Source organism: Sinocyclocheilus rhinocerous, unplaced genomic scaffold (genome assembly GCF_001515625.1).
Source record: "Sinocyclocheilus rhinocerous isolate Xijiao unplaced genomic scaffold, SAMN03320098_v1.1 scaffold1166, whole genome shotgun sequence".
NCBI classification, from domain to species: domain Eukaryota; kingdom Metazoa; phylum Chordata; class Actinopteri; order Cypriniformes; family Cyprinidae; genus Sinocyclocheilus; species Sinocyclocheilus rhinocerous.
The window spans coordinates 183,323-200,376 of NW_015646356.1; the positions used below are offsets into that span (position 1 = coordinate 183,323).

Here is a 17,054-nt window from a genome sequence, read left to right on the forward strand (position 1 = left end):
CAGATAGTAAACAAACACATTTCAGGAGAAAATGAATTATGACAAGAGCCTTGTTCCTCACTTTGCCTTCCCTCCTACACTACTGGCTGATGGGTTCCTATTGGCAGGCTGCCACTATAAGGCGCTACGGGGGAGAGACACTGCGATATGGGCACGCACTGTAGAGGCACGGCCCCGCGTTTCCAACACCCCCGCAAACTCTTGCGCGTCCTAGACGCTCTCCCGTGCAGTCATCCACGCTCAGACACGCGGAGGGTGATGCCATTAACCAAAAGAGGAGGACGTAATGCAGGAAATTTGTTCGTACATCAGAACAACATTCTACTGGGGTCGTTGCATAATTCAAACTCCCAGCCGCAGCGGGGTTTGAGAAGGGCCATGCCGCCGCCCCCTTAGAGACGGAGCAGAGGAGGATGGATGGCATTAGAGGTGGAGGAATGTAAGACTGCTCATGAACGTGACTTTTGTTTTTCGTTCTCCAGCATTCACACCGGTCTTAACAAGAGCCGAGCTCTCCATTTAGGAAGATAACCTCTCAAAATAGACTATATCTTAGAAAATATATAACAGGTGTCATCTATCAAATATTATCTGCTATAGCTATTTTTGTTCAACCAGTACAATCAGAGTCAATGCTTTTTATTCTTTTCTCCTTTTTCTGGAGTATCAATGTGGTTTAAATGAAGGTTACAGTTCAGATGAGTCGATGAATCATACTAAAACAATGGACACATATCGATCAATCAAATTAGGGCAGCAAAGCCTGACATGAACGTCGTCGAGATCCATGAGAAACTACATTTCAGACCCACATTTTTGCATAAAGTTTAATCACAAAGCAACGGTAGTGTGTGGAGGGAGGGCGGGAAGTGGCTTTTAAAACTACACAAACTTATCACAGGTTATATTGAACCAGAACAACTGTTATAACATTCTATTAAGACTAAACTTTATTGAAAAAGATTTAAAGATTTATGTTTAACAAGACAAGAAAAAAGCAATAGCAAATTGAACTATCGGCTAGGTTATGCATAGCGAGTAACTGTTTCTATTAATAAGGGAAGAGCCTCACCAACCCTCTTGACATTTTTTTCGTTTTTGACTTTTAAATTTTTTTGTATTGTAATTTTGATATATCGGTACAAAGCACAAACGTACTAAAATTTCTCAGTGCACAGGACTAATGGAAGAGCGTCTCCCTAGTCATTTGTTCCCTTTAGCTCAGAAAGACCCCCCCTCCCTGTACCAGAATCACGCAAAAACACAGACAACATAAGAAAGGAACAAGTAAATAAATAAATAATCAAGATAAATAAATAATTTAATCAATGAGACAATCAATCAATCGATCAATAAATAAATACAGATTTTTCTCAAGAAGCTTTTTGTTCGATTTCTTTTGCTGCGGCGGTAAATCAAATAAATCGATCCAATTTTTCAGTTCTTATTTTTTGCGTTTTTTTTCTTTATCTTCACAAGCGACATGACAACATATTAAACAGGATTCCTCACGAGTTTTTCTAAGTAACTGAACCATCACTTCATAAAGTTTTCATATGAAAAAAGACAATCCCGAACGAAAAACAGTGACAACTCAGATAGATATAGATATTGGAACAGAAAATGTTGACTATATATCATCTATTTGTACACAACAAAGAAAGACAGTCGTAATAGATCCTTTGAGGAAACAAATACTAGACTAACAGAACTAGCTAATTATCGCTGAATTTCGACAAACGCTGTACACTCAGCAAATAACCTAGAAGTAAGCAAGCCAAAGGAACATCGTTGTGGACGCCCGCATTTGTTCGTCTGGGCTTTCTCCAGACCAGACGGCGACTGACGACCGCGATTTCGAAAGAATAAACATCAACGAAAGAAGAAAAACAGCAGCTTAATATAATGCCAACATCGAAATTTTCTTTTTTTCTCTCTAAACAACACGAAGAACAACAAAGTTGGATATTTAAGATATGTGAACCATGTAATATAGCACCTACTGTTGATCGCTAAAGGAAGTACATCTCGAATGCGATATCACAAAATCATAGCGAATTAAACATAACCATGTATATGTCGTCCGAATGGAGAAAGAAGTGTGTGTGTGCGCACGTGTGTGTATCTTTATTACTTATATCCCAAAGACGGATGGTCTAACGTAAATGAGTGGACGATGAGTGGCCTTGCTTTGGGCTCTTGACTGTGAAGATGTGGTTAGCCTGGGAAGACCCCTCTCCCTCTCCTATTGGGTATCGCTGTTGAATAATTACTGCTATGAAAAATTACCTGCCTGAATTTGCATCCCTTGATAAATTCTTCCATCTACAAAATTCTTCCATCGCCAATCCGGTTCTCCCCGAAAAACAAATGACCTTGGATCCTAAAAAGTACCACGGCAGAACGAACAAGACAAGGTGGCACCTGACCCCTCCCCCCGTCCCTAATTAGCCAGTCAAAATATTTTTCTCTTTTTTCAAATCCAGATTCTTGTAAAAATTCTTCAATAATTATTTTAATCATTATTTATAAAAATAGATCTTCTTTCTCTTTATTTTTTCATTTTTTCTAAACGCATTTTCAAGCAAAGAGATTTTCTCTTTGGCAACAGTGTGTGTGTAGGTTTTTTTTTTTTTACGCAACGTGTCATCAGGAGCGCTAGCCCGTCCCTTCCCTCGCCCCTTCCCCCTGAATCCCCCGTGAGGACAGACGTGTGTTTTGTTTGCAGTACAAAACCAAAACTATGCTAGAAACATCTTCTGCATTAGAGAAAAGGGATGGCCTCATCCCTGTCAATTCATTTTGGGGATCTCTAACAATTTACACCAAAACAAATGAATGAATGATCACCGATTTTTTTTCTTCTTCTTTTTTTAAAAAGAGCCCCCTCCTGTTCTCTTACCAGGGAGGCGTTATTCTAACGACAGTGGATCCGGATTTAAAAAAGAAAGAAAAAATCCTGAATCGACACCAAGAGAGTTCGATCTAAAGAAGGACATTTTCTTCTTCAAAATAAGGGCGGTCTGGTTTTGCTACTGTTTACAGAGAAAAAAAAAGAAAAAAGTAAAGACAACCACAAGAACTCAAGAAGATATACAACAGAATCCCTGTACCACTTCCAGGGTCTCCAAATAATGAATATTCTCAATTTGTCATTTTGTAATACTTAGGCAACATTGGCTTATAGGTCCAAAGTTATATTATAAGCCATATCCAGTTCTTTTTTGTGGGTTTGTTGGTTGGTGTGTTCCTGTTTTGAGTAGCTGAGTGGGCAGAGGTGGGTTTTTAGTATTAGAGGAGCTGTAAGGAGCTACACAAGTGATGGGTGGGGAGTTCAGGACTTGTGGGTCTTGTTGGTCTTGAAAGACACTTGCAAGACACGGTCACCCAACCGATACCCATTCAGACTGGCGATGGCCATGGCCGCTTCGTCGTAGTTCGTCATGGTGACGAAGCCGAACCCCTTGCACTTGTTGGTGTTGAAGTCGCGGATCACCTTGACGTTGTTGACGGCGCCGAACGGTCCGAAGAGCTGCCACAGGACGCTCTCGTCTGAGTCCGGCGACAGGTTGTAGACGAAGATGCACCAGCCCGTTCCTGTGTGACCGGGGATATTCATCCCTACTAGACTGGTCATGCTATCGATGGTGATGGGGGAGAACCTGCAGGACGAGAGAGAGAGTGAGGAAGATGCGTAAGTCAAGCTGCCATTAGTCAAACTTCTAGCTGACTCTTCAAGGGTTATACTAACAGTTTCAGTGCCACAATCTTTTCAGCCTGTCTAAATATCTGCTCCTTGTTTTTCAGGCGGAAGGCAACCGGAGGGTTTTTTTGAATGCTGAGTGAAAAGGCTGCGCCCGGTGCCGGCTGCGGGGGGCCGCGACGGGTGCCGAGACGCAGGATCTATTGGGGAACTAAATTACAGGAACTCTGCACATTAATACCTTCGAAATTCATCAGAGATTTCGCATGCAAACGAGTAAATCTGCTCTCATTCTCCTTGTAATCTTTCCATTTTTTCCTCCCTCATGATACAGAGATTTGAATGCTCAGTTGATTTCATTTAATTGCCTTTCCGCTTAAAGGAAATTTCCACTTTAAATAAAAGGTAAATTGGATAAAAGGTTCATTTCGTGTGCCACCTCTCAAGGAATGACTATAGGCATTATTGGGGTGTGCTTTAATTGAGATTTCCTCTTTGCTGCCGTCGTCGTCTTCGAATCGGAAAGGTTTGGGGAGGGGGATAGGAAGCTGCCAGCGAGCAGAAAATGGAAGCGGCGCTTTCCAGCCAGCTAGCACGGGGAACAGAGTGTATTCCACCCACACCCTCTGCCGCTCCGCAGTGTGTGACTGTGATCGATAGCACTGCACGGACTACAGGGCCGGCCAATTCCCTGCTTCTTGTTCTGCCAAGAATTACTCAGACGTTTCATCTGCGTTTTAGCCCATTCGTCCTGGCAGAGTCAATATATCTGTTTTTCTCTTTCGCTTTTGTGTCCTGTCGCTTGCGTCTCATTATGTAAATGAAGGGTATAATGGTAAGTCGGCTCACTTTGCAGCTTGTGACAAGCAACCATCTCATGACTTCAATTATGCTGGTATTTCTGTGTAAATAATGAATCCGAAGATGGCTTCATGGTAATTTGGATGCCAGTCATCTGCGGGCTAGCGGATTGCTGACACAGAGGTGTCTGGTGACTACTAGGGCAGGGCCGAGCGCTATCTGTTGTTCGAACTAAGGCGAACAGTTGGACGAGGAGTTGCATAGCAACAAGCGACTGACCTAGAGCCATCCCACCCTTCCGAGCTGCCCACCTTCACCTAGCGATGCTCACTTCTTCAGACTGGTCTTTGTTCATTAATTACCTTCCAGGGCGTGCTCTGTGAGCACAACGCCTCCCCAGCCCACCGTCGGTTTCATCTCCCCTAAATTTTCCCTCTCTTGAGGCAGACGGGCTTATTTGACAGCTGATCGCAGCGCGTGTAAATAAAAAGGAATCTTTCGTCTCGTCATTTGTTTTGAAAGACTGCTTCATTTGCATATCCTTTTTTATGGTTGCACTTTTTTTTCAGATTTAGCAAAAAAAGTATGTTTTCTATCAACAATCATCAGATTGGTTCATTCTGATCAGCCAGCGCTGAAGCGCAAAGGACTTTTCTAGAAAGAGAAGAAATTTAGTAAATGCAGAGCCTTTAGTCTTAACGGAGAGGTATCTGAAAAAAAGAAATGTGCAGAATGCACATCTTTTCATGCTACTCCCTCAATCTTAGCCTTGAGTGTTTGGTGTTCGAGGGACATCAAAGTGTTTCAATAGATACTAAAATATGCAACAAAATGTCATAAGCACTAAAACATGTTCAAAAGAAGCCTTTTCACTACATCCACAGCAGCACAAAGCAAAAAGAACATGAGCAAACCCAACTGATCAGAGGCTCCTAAACCTGCAGTGAAATACTACATTTCCTGCAGGGATCCAGGTGAGCTGTCACCCCCTCCGTCTCGCTCTAGACCAGCTCATTCCAACAAATAAAATGGAAACAAGTAGATGAAAAACATAATAGCTTTCCATCGATCCATGCATTTTAGCTGTTATATGTAATGCACTAAGAATATACATAATTTTGTTCAATTGTTGGCAGCATGTAACCCTGAGCTGGACGGAGGTACGGCTTCAGCCCCTGAATCCTGTGGAGGCCACGCTTCAAAACAGGAGCTACACAACAATAAAACACAAAATACCAAAACGGAACTCATAAAATTTTTTGAATCATCATAAACACTACCAGTTATAAAAGATACTTACACTTTTAGGCCTACAGATTGGTAGGTTGAAATAAAAAAATAATCAAGTAAAAAAAAGGCAAACGAACTAAAGAGAAGGGAAAAAAACCTTGAACTGAACTGAATGCATGTGATTTTCAAAAAGAAGGGGAAAAACATCATACTGTCAAACATGGACATCTGGCATTCGGTGAAGTTTTAATTACCTCTTAACGCCATAGGCCATATTAAGCAAATTGTCCAGCCTGTAAAGAGAAGGAGGGTTCTGGGGTTAATGCCAGGCAGATGGTTGACTCACTCAGTGGAACTAATGCTACATCCCTGCCTCACTGAAGGAAGACGCCCATCTAGCGATGGGCCATTACACTATGCTGCCCCATCAGGCATCTCACAGAGTCAATCATACATCCAAAGAACAGCAGACTTGCAGCAGCACTAATGGTAACAGGAGGCCACTTGAATGCCCTCCCAGTTATTTATAACAGTGCTACAGTCCTTAAAATATTATTCACTACATCATTTATGTAACATATATTCAAATAAAATTGCAATAGGTTGACTCTAATTATTTAGATCAATATATATATATATATATATATACACACTGTATGTATTTTTGTGGGGAGTTATAATTAAATTAAGGATGATTTATAATGCACTGGTATTAATTTATATTTGTGTATGCTATAATTTCTAATATGATGAATATATTTTATTTATATTAACCCTAAGCCACGCCTCAAAAACAGGAGCTTAAATTTATTCAGGTAATATATACATATTTCTATCAAGACGTTTTTTTTTTTTTTTTGGTTACATATTTAATACAGTAAAATGGAGAATTCGGATAAAATGGAGAATTCGCCCAAAAATGAATGTGTATATTTATATTGCAATACTGTAATGTACTTCTATAGTGACAATTAAAGAATGATTAAGAAGGATATGAGCAAATCAAAAACAAAACTCAAAAAGAGAAATAAATGAATCTTACAAACAGATACTCAGAGTGAATTATAAAGAATGAATCTTAGTGTCTGAACATGTGCAGATAATATGCTAGTGTTATGGATGAAATTGGTCTGGGGCCATCTTTCAGCATACCTGAAAACTTTAATATAAAATGACATTTCAATGAAGTTGGAAGCAGGATGTAATGTAGCATTAACTAGGAGTGCCCTTTCTTCTTCTTGCTGTCTCTTTCTTGTGCGGTCTCTCTATTAGCCCCAGTGACCCAGCGGGCCGGTGTATTACGCTTTCCTTCCCCGTCAGTCATTCTCATTTTAGGCTCCCGTCTGTTTGGCTACTCTGCGACCTCCGTCCCTCACTCGGCTCGGCCTTGTCTCATTTCCTATTAAAACTGCTGCAAGATGGCCGACAGGGCTAATTACTGCTTTCTCACATTTCAAACTGAACTTCTCCAGACAAAACACACACGTACACATGCTGGCCCTCCCTCTCCGCAGTGGGTCAACAGTTGGTGACTCTGCCTTCTGTGAACTTAGAGGAAAAACGAAGCCAAAATAAAGCGAGGACATTCAGCGTGTTGAGTCATTAAGATGCCAATTAGCCAATTAGGGTGGCAGGTTGCTTTGTGGGTAAATGAGTTAATTGGAGAGAGGGCTCTGAGGTGCAAGAGCAGGCGATGTGTTAGATATATGCAGGCGTGTCTCAACCCGGCCTACAGCTTTTCACACTTCCTCTCTAAACACACACACACACACACACAATGAGGCCTTTGTAAGGCCAGCTAATACATGCAAATGGGACTCATCCTTTTCAGACCTCTTCAATAATAAGTGCTTGTGATGTATGAGGAATGAATTACTGATTTCTGTCATCAGTATTGCTGTGCTGTGCTAATTGCTTGACGAGTCCTGTTTGTCTAAACAAAGGATCTTTTGCTTTAAAGTAAACATCATACCGACAGTTCATGTATCTAGAGGGGATAGACTGTAACTCATCCAAAGTATTTTATATTTATGATACAACTGAATAATGAAATATTTTGAATGGTTATGAGCTGCATACTAGAGTCCATTATGCTTCCATTCATACGATTGTGAACACACAGATGTGTAAAAGTTCAGTATTTCACTATTAGGTGAACTCTGACCTGAGAATTTGTATAGCAAAAAAGTGTTTGACCAATAGAAGATAAAAACATCACGAATTAAAAACCTAGTCACACAATATAAAGAATACATGCTTGAACGGTTTGCACATTCTAAGCTCCATGGTTTGCATTTTTGTGAGAAATTGATATTTTAACATTTCAAATTCATTATGTATTACTTTATTGATTTGCACTGCCATTCAAAAGTTTGGGGTTGGTACAATTTTTTTGTTTTGTTTTTGAAAGATGTCAGGCTGTAATTATTTCAGCAAAACTACTGTAAAACTGTATTATTAAATATTAGAGCTTTTTGTGGAAACTTGTGTTTTTAGGGATTATTTAAAGTAATTTTCAATTTTAATAATTTTCAGAAGAACAGCATTAATTAAATTTTTCTTTGAAATATTATAAGTGTCTTTACTTTCACTTTTGGTTAATTGAATACATCCTTGCTGGATAAAATATTAATTTCTTTGAAAAAACAAAAAAACGTACCCCAAACTTTTGTACGGAATGTATTATATTATTTGCAATTCATAATGTATTTTTATTTTTATTTTTTCCAGTACAAGAGTCCTGGAACATGACATATCCTGTTGCCAATGTTCAAAGTAAGCTTGCATACTTAAATTGCATATATAAGCAGTGGTTCAAAAATCTACTAGTTCAGCTAAGCATATACTGATTTGCTTAGTTTTAATTAAACCAAGAAAAATGTGTTCTTCATGTTCTACAACCACAAAAGCACTAAGTATCATTTTGCTAAATGGCTAAAACTAACACTATTGATACTATATTCAATGTCTGCTTGATTGTGAGTTGATATCTGCTGCTATTAAGCAGTAAACTTTTATTGCAAAATGACCATCTATTTTGGCAGGCTTCGCCAGCTCGATGCTCATAAGACGTGACTCATAGTTAATGTGAATTAGCCTGCGAGGAAAGGAGATCTTAAGAAAAGTCCTAGCAAGTCAACGGCAGGATCAAAAGGTGTTGTTATTGTTGCCTGTGACTAACTATATGCGTAGTGAGGGGACACGGCAGAGAGAATTTACTTCACATCGCCTTTAAAAAGGTTGAGAAGCGCTGCCCAGGGCTGTAAAGGTGTTAGCTGCCAGAGTGAAGTTATTGCTGGCCTGCTGAACTGAAATGAAAGGAACAGATGTGAAATGAAAGAAGGGGAGGATGGCGTATGAGAAAAATAAATCAGAGGGACGTTGTGAATGACAGAACCCCACTGTCTCTTATCAGTCCTTCACTTCGGTTTCTTTTCTGAATCTCATTTTGTTTCTGCAGATTTTTGGGAGCAGCTATTCCTCGGTGGTGACGAGACACACACGACTTGAGCTCTACAAGTAACAGTTTCACAATCCAGACACCTATTTTGCCTTGCTATTCCAACAATTTTGATGTGAGTTTCAAAGGAAGCTATGTAAGAAAATATACATATTATTATAGTAGACTGACTGTATTTACCTGAACCTCTGCGCTTGGTGGTGGAGAGGACCCGGGTAGCGGCGGTTGGGGGATTGGTACAGCTGCGACAGTAGCGCCTGGCTGGTCTTCTGGCTGGGGTTGTTGGCAAACTTCACCGTAATGGGCTCTGCGGCACCTGAGGGCTTCTGTCCATTCAGACCCTTGATGGCTTCCTCCGCTTCTATCCTCTTATCAAAGCGAATAAAGCCCACACCCCGCGAGCCACCTGTGGGGCCAGCACACCAGAAACAACACACCATACACTTACTGGCTTTATCCGGCCTGCAACAGCAACAGCAACATCAATGATATGTTCAAGTCCTCCTGGAAAGTTCGTATTTATGAGTTGGAAAGTCGTAATTATGGTGGTTGGCGCAAGATGGTGATGCACCTTTTCTACAAAAATTTCAGCTAGATTTAAAAAAAAACAGATGCTACATCCATTGCATCTGACATATTTTCTCACCGACACACCCCCAACTCAGAAGCTCTGGGCTTAAAGGAATAGTTCACCCAAAAATGAAAATTTGCTGAAAATTGACAGGCCATCTAAGATGTAGATGAATTTATTTCTTCATTGGAACAGATTTGGAGAAATGTAGCATTACATCACTTGCTCACCAATGGATACTCTGCTGTGAATGGGTGTCGTCAGAATAAGAGTCCAAATAGCTGATAAAAACATCACAGTAAAGTAAAAAGCTGTTTGCAAGAAACAAATCCATCATTAATACTTCAAACCATTGCTTCCTGTTATTAGTGAAAAAAGTTGCCTCATCTGAAAACAATCCACAACAGTTGGATTGTCCAACACAAATGTCTAGGTGGATTTTGATGTGAGAGGACAACAGGGCATGGGACTTTTTCACTGGAGGAAGCGTTATTATGGATTTTGGCTAGAAGCAACAGTTTAAAATTAAAACGCCTTGATGAATTTATTATAAACACACAGCTTTTCACTTCACAAGATGTTAATACATAGAATGGAATCATGTCGATTAATAGTGGGTTATTGTGATGTTTTTATCAGCTGTTTGGACTCTCAATCTGACGGCACCCATTCACTGCAGAGGATCCATTGGTGAGCAAGTGATGCAATGCTAAGTTTCTCCAAATCAGTTCCGAGAAACTCATCTACGTGCATCTTGGATGGCTTAAGGGTGAAAAAATTCTCAAAATGTTTCATTTTGAGTGAACTACTCCTTTAAAGAAAGTTATAAGTCCTTCCCCACTGGTGTGGTGGCCTTTGTGTGTTCAACTAGTAAATACAGTCTTTCCAACATTACTTGAACCCACCAAACACACAAATGCACACACTTCCTGTCTTGCACACCTTCATTCAGAATTATTCATTTCTATATTTAGAGACCGAAAATGATTCGGCGTCGAAAACGACAAATGACAAGAGATATGTATGTAGCCTGTGTGACGGATTCTATTGCTGGTGTCACATTATGCAAATGATGCACGATGGAACGGGGAGATTCTATTGGCCGGCCAGCATTCCGGTGCTGTCAGGCAGACGTGTAATTTGTTTTCTTTTCTTCATGAGAGGATGGCGATATGGTGTGGATATTGAGCGTGTGTGTGCGACGGCGTCACGCTGTGTGGTTTGCGGCAGCCGACGGCCACACGCCGCCTCATGGTATGAAGTTTGTCCGCGACATTTCCGCCGTTTCCAAGGCGATGGTTTTGACCGCTACCTGAAAGTAACATTTAAAAGAGCCTGGCTTACAGGGAGGTCTTTTGTTGGGTTGGTTTTTAATGAGACGATCCTTCTGCTCTGAGGAGGTGCGTGTGGAGACGACTTGCCAAGAGGGCAATTTGCATAATACAATGAACACATATTTGTGTGCGAGCGTGTGTGTGTGTCTGCTCTCTGCTTTCTATATTGTCAGTTCGTTCTCCTCTCACTCTCTCAGCTGTCACCCGCTAGTATTGATGTTTTCTGTTGTGCTGCCTGATTGTCTATTCAAATCAGTGTCTTTTGATATGTTCCGTTCTGCAAACAAATATTTGCACACAATCTTTTCAATGCAGTGAGCTTTCATTCAGACTGTGGCTGCATTACTCGCTTTCCCTCGCAGCGTGAGTCATTCCTGACAGCTTTTCACTTTTCCCTCTCCCTTCCTAAAACCTGCTCTCTTTAATTAGACCGTCAGAAGTAAAGGCTGGAGGAACGAAAAGCATGCATTATTCCAGAGAGTTTAGGATGCACAGTTAGCTTCCTGCTCACCGTGGAGTGATGTTGAGGTCAAAGCAGAATCCTTCGAAAGTGGAGCAGAGAGAGGAAACTGGGAATGACACCTCCTCTCTCTGTTCCTCTCTCTGTCTAGAAGATATTTGACATGCAACAGCTCAAGTATCTAAAAATACAAGAGATTACACATTCCGTTTCATAAAATTTTGATCCGAAACTAGACGACTATTTGTTTCTTTCTGTCAGTTTAAGTGTGCAGGAATGAACTGATGGATCTGACATAAACTATATGCTATCTGTGCTTTTGCTTGTTTAGGCTGAACACAAACACCGGCTGATTCCGAAAGCGGGGAGAGGAAGGCATCAAGACAGGTCTAAATCCAATGTCTGGTAACATCCCGTCTACTATAATGCCTTAATTGCTTTTGAAGGCAGCAGCGATGTATCCTTCACATATCCCACAAAGTGCGATTTAACGGTTGGTGGAATAAATAGAAATACATTTTTATAAATTAATTTTTTTTAAACGTATGTCTCCTTTTCTTTCTAGAAATAAGCAAAAAATATTTGCTTTTTTGCTTTAAAGTTCTTTTTAGCTCATTAGATGTGACTTGGAAGCCTATCTTTGACATCCCGTGGTAACTAGGATTTACACAAGCTTCAGTCTGGATCCAGAACACCTGAGAAGAGATGATGCCAACCCCTCAGAGGACCTCAGATGATGCCAACCCTGAAACAACATACAGAACTACCACATTTTGCTATAAGTTTGATTGCATCATATAATAATTGCTGTTAAATTATTAAAAACTTGCCCAACTCAGTCCGAGCAGTCCTTAGCCATCTTCAAGAATCGGCTAATTGTTAAAAGCGCTATATAAATAAAGGTGACTTGACTTGACTATCTGAAACCAGTTTCCTTTGATGGAATCTTCATATACCACGCTGCCTGTGGATGCTGTCATTGCGTACAAGTACTTCCAAACCTATGATATGGCTATACAGTGGTGTGAAAAAGTTTTTGCCCCCTTCCTGTTTTTTTATTTTCTGCTTATTTGTCACACTTGAATGATTCAGATCAAACAAATTTTATTACACAAAGATAACCCGAGTAAATACAAAATGCAGTTTTGAAATAATGATTTCATTTATTAAGGGAAAAAAGCTGTCCAAACCTGCCTGGCACTACGTGGAAACAAGTAATTGCCCCCTAAATCTAATTGAACTTCCAAAAAGTTCAACTTTTGTTGCATCAGTCCACAAAATATTTGCCCAAAAGTCTTGGGGATAATAATCAAGATATTTTTTTGGCAAATGTGAGACGAGCCTTTGTGTTCTGGGAAGGTTCATCACTGTTTCAAGTGTTCTCCATTTGTGGATAATGGCTCTGACCGTGGTTCGCTGGAGTCCCAAAGCCTTAGAAATGGCTTTATAACCCTTTCCAGACTGATACATGTCAACTATTGTGTTTCTGTTCTCGAATTTCTTTAGATCGCGGCATTCATGTGTTGCTCTTTAAGCATGCTTCACTTTGTCAGACAGGTTCTATTTAAGTGATTTCTTGATTCAACAGGTCTGGCAGTAATCAGGCCTGGGTGTGGCTAGTGAAATTTAACTCCGCTTTCTAAAATAATGTGGTTAATCACAGTTCTTTCATGATTTAACTGGAGGGGGCAATTAATTTTTCACATAGGGCTAGGCAGGTTTGGACAGCTTTTTTCCCTTAATAAATGAAATCATTTAAAAACTGCATTTTGTATTTACTTGCATTATCTTTGTGTAATATTTAAATTAGTTTGATGATTTGAATCTTTTAAAGTGTGACAAATATGCAACAAATTAAAAAAACAGGAAGGGGGCAAAAACCTTTTTACGGCACTGAATTTGGAAAATCATACTACTTTACTTTTTTGTATTATATTCTGCACAGTTTTATATATGGACAGTATGCAGGAGTACCAGAAGCTGTTTAAAGTAAACTGCATTCAGTATAGAATGCTCAGTATTTAGTAAGGCTGGAATGCGCTACTCAATTTTTGTCCAGATTTTCTGCCAATTTACAGTTTGGAGAAGTCAACGGCAGTTGCCGAAAGTCAGAGCCAGTCTGCAGATTTAAGTTGACAGATTTCATAGAAAATTGCATAGTCACAGACTCCGATTTTTTAGCTTCAGACTATGAATCCGTCCAGTCGGAGGATATCGAACATGTTTGATATTTTGAGCCGATTTTAAAACACATTTTGTTTTGATTTGTCAAGCGTAGCAACAAGGCACACGTTTCTGTGTGTGTTTGTTGTGATCAGAACAACTTTAAAGTCTGGTAGTGTGTGATCCTCAGTCGTTTAGTGTATGATGGCCAGTTTTTCCTCTGTGACTATTACAAAGTCAGTAAGTGTATGATGGCCAGTGTTTTAAAATCTGTTAAGATTATTCTAGTGTATTCCAGCCATAAGTAGAAAGCTGGAATTCCATTCCGAACATAGCCTACGTTTGCCATAACAAGCCATAACATCAGGGTTGTGTACTATATCATTCATAACTGAATTAAGAAAGCCTTTAAATTCAGTTTCAGTTCCGTAAATTGAACTGAATTTTAATTGAGGAAGCAAACAGGGTTAAGAATTTGCATGTAAGGAAGTAAAATTAAAATAAACTGACATTCATATAACTAATTTTTAACTAGAAAAATTTTTAAGGTTCAGGCCTTACAGACAGATATCTATAGAATTTCTTACATGTTTCATAATATTTAATAAAGTATCTTTTGTGGGCAAGAGTGGAAGAATGTTTTTTTCCGCAACACACTGTGTTATTTTAATTCATGCACTTCTTCCTGTCATTCCAATTCCAATTTTAAATTCAAACTTGTAAATTAAAAAGGGGCCAATTTTTCATTTCAGAATTTTGCACATCCCTGCATATCATTATGAATGATGGGTCTGATGACTGTTCAACAGCAAACTAATGTTTTAAACTTATGTCTATTGTTTCCTTTTGTTCTCTGGAAGTCTGTTTTGTATCATACCTTTAAAAAAACAATGTAGAGCCGTAGGGCAGGTAGTCTGTAGTATGATTCAATCCAGAGGTTTTCAGTGCTGTGCACTAACACAACTATAATGAAATCGTGATGAGATCTCAGTCTCCTTGGGTAGAAATAGTGCTGACCAGTGTCATTCAGGCTGCGACTCAGCAAACAGCTGACGATCTATCAGACGCCTGCAGAATCGCTAAAAATATGGGGTCCAGAAAATGCTTGCAGTTTAACGGTTAAAAAATGCAAATGGCGCCTCAATGTTGACTGTGCTTTCCTTTTTTCTTTTCCCCTCGCTTCCCTGACATTACCATAATGAGCCTGCAGCCGTTTCTATAACAGGCTGCCTAAACAAAGCGAGTGGCTGGGCTAAAACGGAGACACTGGCACCGCTAGCTCCTTTTTAGTGCTTATCATGAACCGAACAGAGTTACGGCTACAATGTGCCAGTTAACAGCACTATTCTCCCGGTAATCACTGCTATCTTACGTAACTTTCTACCTGTACTTATCTCGGCTCAGCACACATGAAGCCGGAGAATGCTGAGTTTAATAATAACCGTGACACACAGAGTGAGCGCACAAGAAACAGTGGCAAGAGACCGCCATAGCCGGCCTGACAAAGCGCTTTCCATTGCACGCCCACTGTTCTGGTCCTCGACACTTACTCTTTACGGGAGAGAAAGAGAGAGAGAGAGTCCTCTGGGGAAAAAAGGGAAAGCTCAGAAAAGCTTGGCTGTTAATGACAGCCTTCTCTCCTCTGTCTGAACATAAGCACCTCTCCATTGTCTCATTCTCTCACTTTTAAGTGGCTGTGCCAACTGTATGGAACATTTATTAAAATAGTGCGCTAAATATATTATGAGGAAAAAAGTCTACACCTCTTCTCCGTAGCTTCTGCCTAATCAGAGAAAGGAGAGCGACGTCCTCGTTTATGCAACTTTTAGTTGCTGCCGCTACAGATGGTTTTTGAAAAGGCTCAGTAAGGGAGGTCTTTGAAGACTTGAGCAGCTCTTTGCCTGGTTCTGCCGGCGCACTGCTATAAATCCATCTGTTTGTCCTTGTGTAATTGGAGGCCAAGGCAGCGGTGTCATGGCATGCTTTGCGCTGTCTGGTGGAGCATCTCGATTCATTGTATACATCACAGATCCTTTGTGTTCGACAGGCCTTGATTTGGACACTCGTCGTGCAACGTTGGCTCAAATGCATTTTGACATCGTGTTTCTAACCGTTCCCAACAGCGTGCTCACACTGTATAGTTAATGGAATTCAAGTCATGGGAAAATATCAATGAGCGGGAAAAGAAAAGGCGGTGGAAGAGGAGAAAGCGTAGCATTTTAAAAGAGGGATTTCTACAAGTAGCTCATGGGAGCGCAGTCGTTTTTCACTTAAGAGGCGCAGCTTGTAGGAGCCGGCGTTATGGATCAATTGTATTTGCTCTCATTGACGGGACATGTATTGACTGCCAGGCAAGGCTCGGTGAAGCCGCTCTGAATATTTGACTATTGATCAAAGGGCCAAACCTATCATACTTCACTTAGGTTACATGGTAGGTTTAAGTACTCATGCCGTGGATTCAGTCAAATGCTCAAAAGCTTTTCAAATTCCTGCAATTTAGTCACATTTCCCAATAAACTCAAAACAAACAGACACACCTTAGGGAATGGGTTATATAAACGAGACACGTAGGAAGAGGACTTCCATCGCAAAACATTATCCTTTTTGTGAGGGCGAACAGAGAAAATGCTTCCCTAATTGTTACCAAGAATCTTATGACAAGGATGTATGATGTATTATTATTTCAGAAAGGCAAAGCCACTGTTAGTTTATCATGCCATATGTGTTTGTCTTTATTAATGACTTTCGGTCGTATTTCAGGATACTGTGTTTTTCTTGAAAGTGGCGTATAGAGGAATATGACACAGAATTAGATTTGCCTTAAGAAGCATGGTAGCAGATGCTGACTTGATTTTTGAAAATGAACATCTTGATTGACATGAGGGCTACCAAACTGACACACTGATTTACACATTAATGAGTAGGGATGGAAGTTGATTTTGGTTGAGATTCTGATTATAGTTTCTTAATTCCTTTAATGATTCTTGCAGTATTTTTGGCAAAAAAAAATAAAATAATTTATCCTAATTGTGCATGGTATTCCATACTAATGTGTTTCAGTGAGGCATCAACTGATTCAGAAATTCAGTATCAGTGACTTAGTTCAAGAGTAGATGCTGTGAATCATTCTTTTGCCATAAATGCACCTGTACAAAATTTTCTGTTTTGTTAATGACATCAGTATTCAGATATGGGGCAAGTGTTGTTGTATGTACCACAAATGGCTTGCAGTGATTCTGCAATGATTAAATCCTGTCAGCATATGGATGGCCCATGTGACTGGTGACAATCTGAATTGTCAACACTTATTAGATGTAACTAAACTATTAACT

The 17,054-nt window shown here is 40.0% G+C and overlaps 1 protein-coding gene across 7 annotated transcripts in view; it reads right to left on the reverse strand.

The window, feature by feature from the left end:
- Positions 1-1,925: 1,925 nt before the first annotated feature.
- elavl4 (ELAV like neuron-specific RNA binding protein 4) overlaps positions 1,926-17,054 on the reverse strand; it is an 80,308-nt gene continuing 65,179 nt past the window's right edge. For 4 of the 7 annotated variants that reach the window (XM_016511650.1, XM_016511646.1, XM_016511652.1 and 1 more), the window contains 3 exons: positions 9,375-9,609; positions 5,989-6,027; positions 1,926-3,662 (listed from right to left, as the gene is read on the reverse strand). In XM_016511650.1, coding sequence (XP_016367136.1) covers positions 3,335-3,662; positions 5,989-6,027; positions 9,375-9,609 — 602 coding nt within the window. In that variant the 3' untranslated portion in view covers positions 1,926-3,334. The remainder of the gene's footprint in view (positions 3,663-5,988; positions 6,028-9,374; positions 9,610-17,054) is intronic. The other 3 variants (XM_016511647.1, XM_016511649.1, XM_016511648.1) reach the window with 3 other exon arrangements.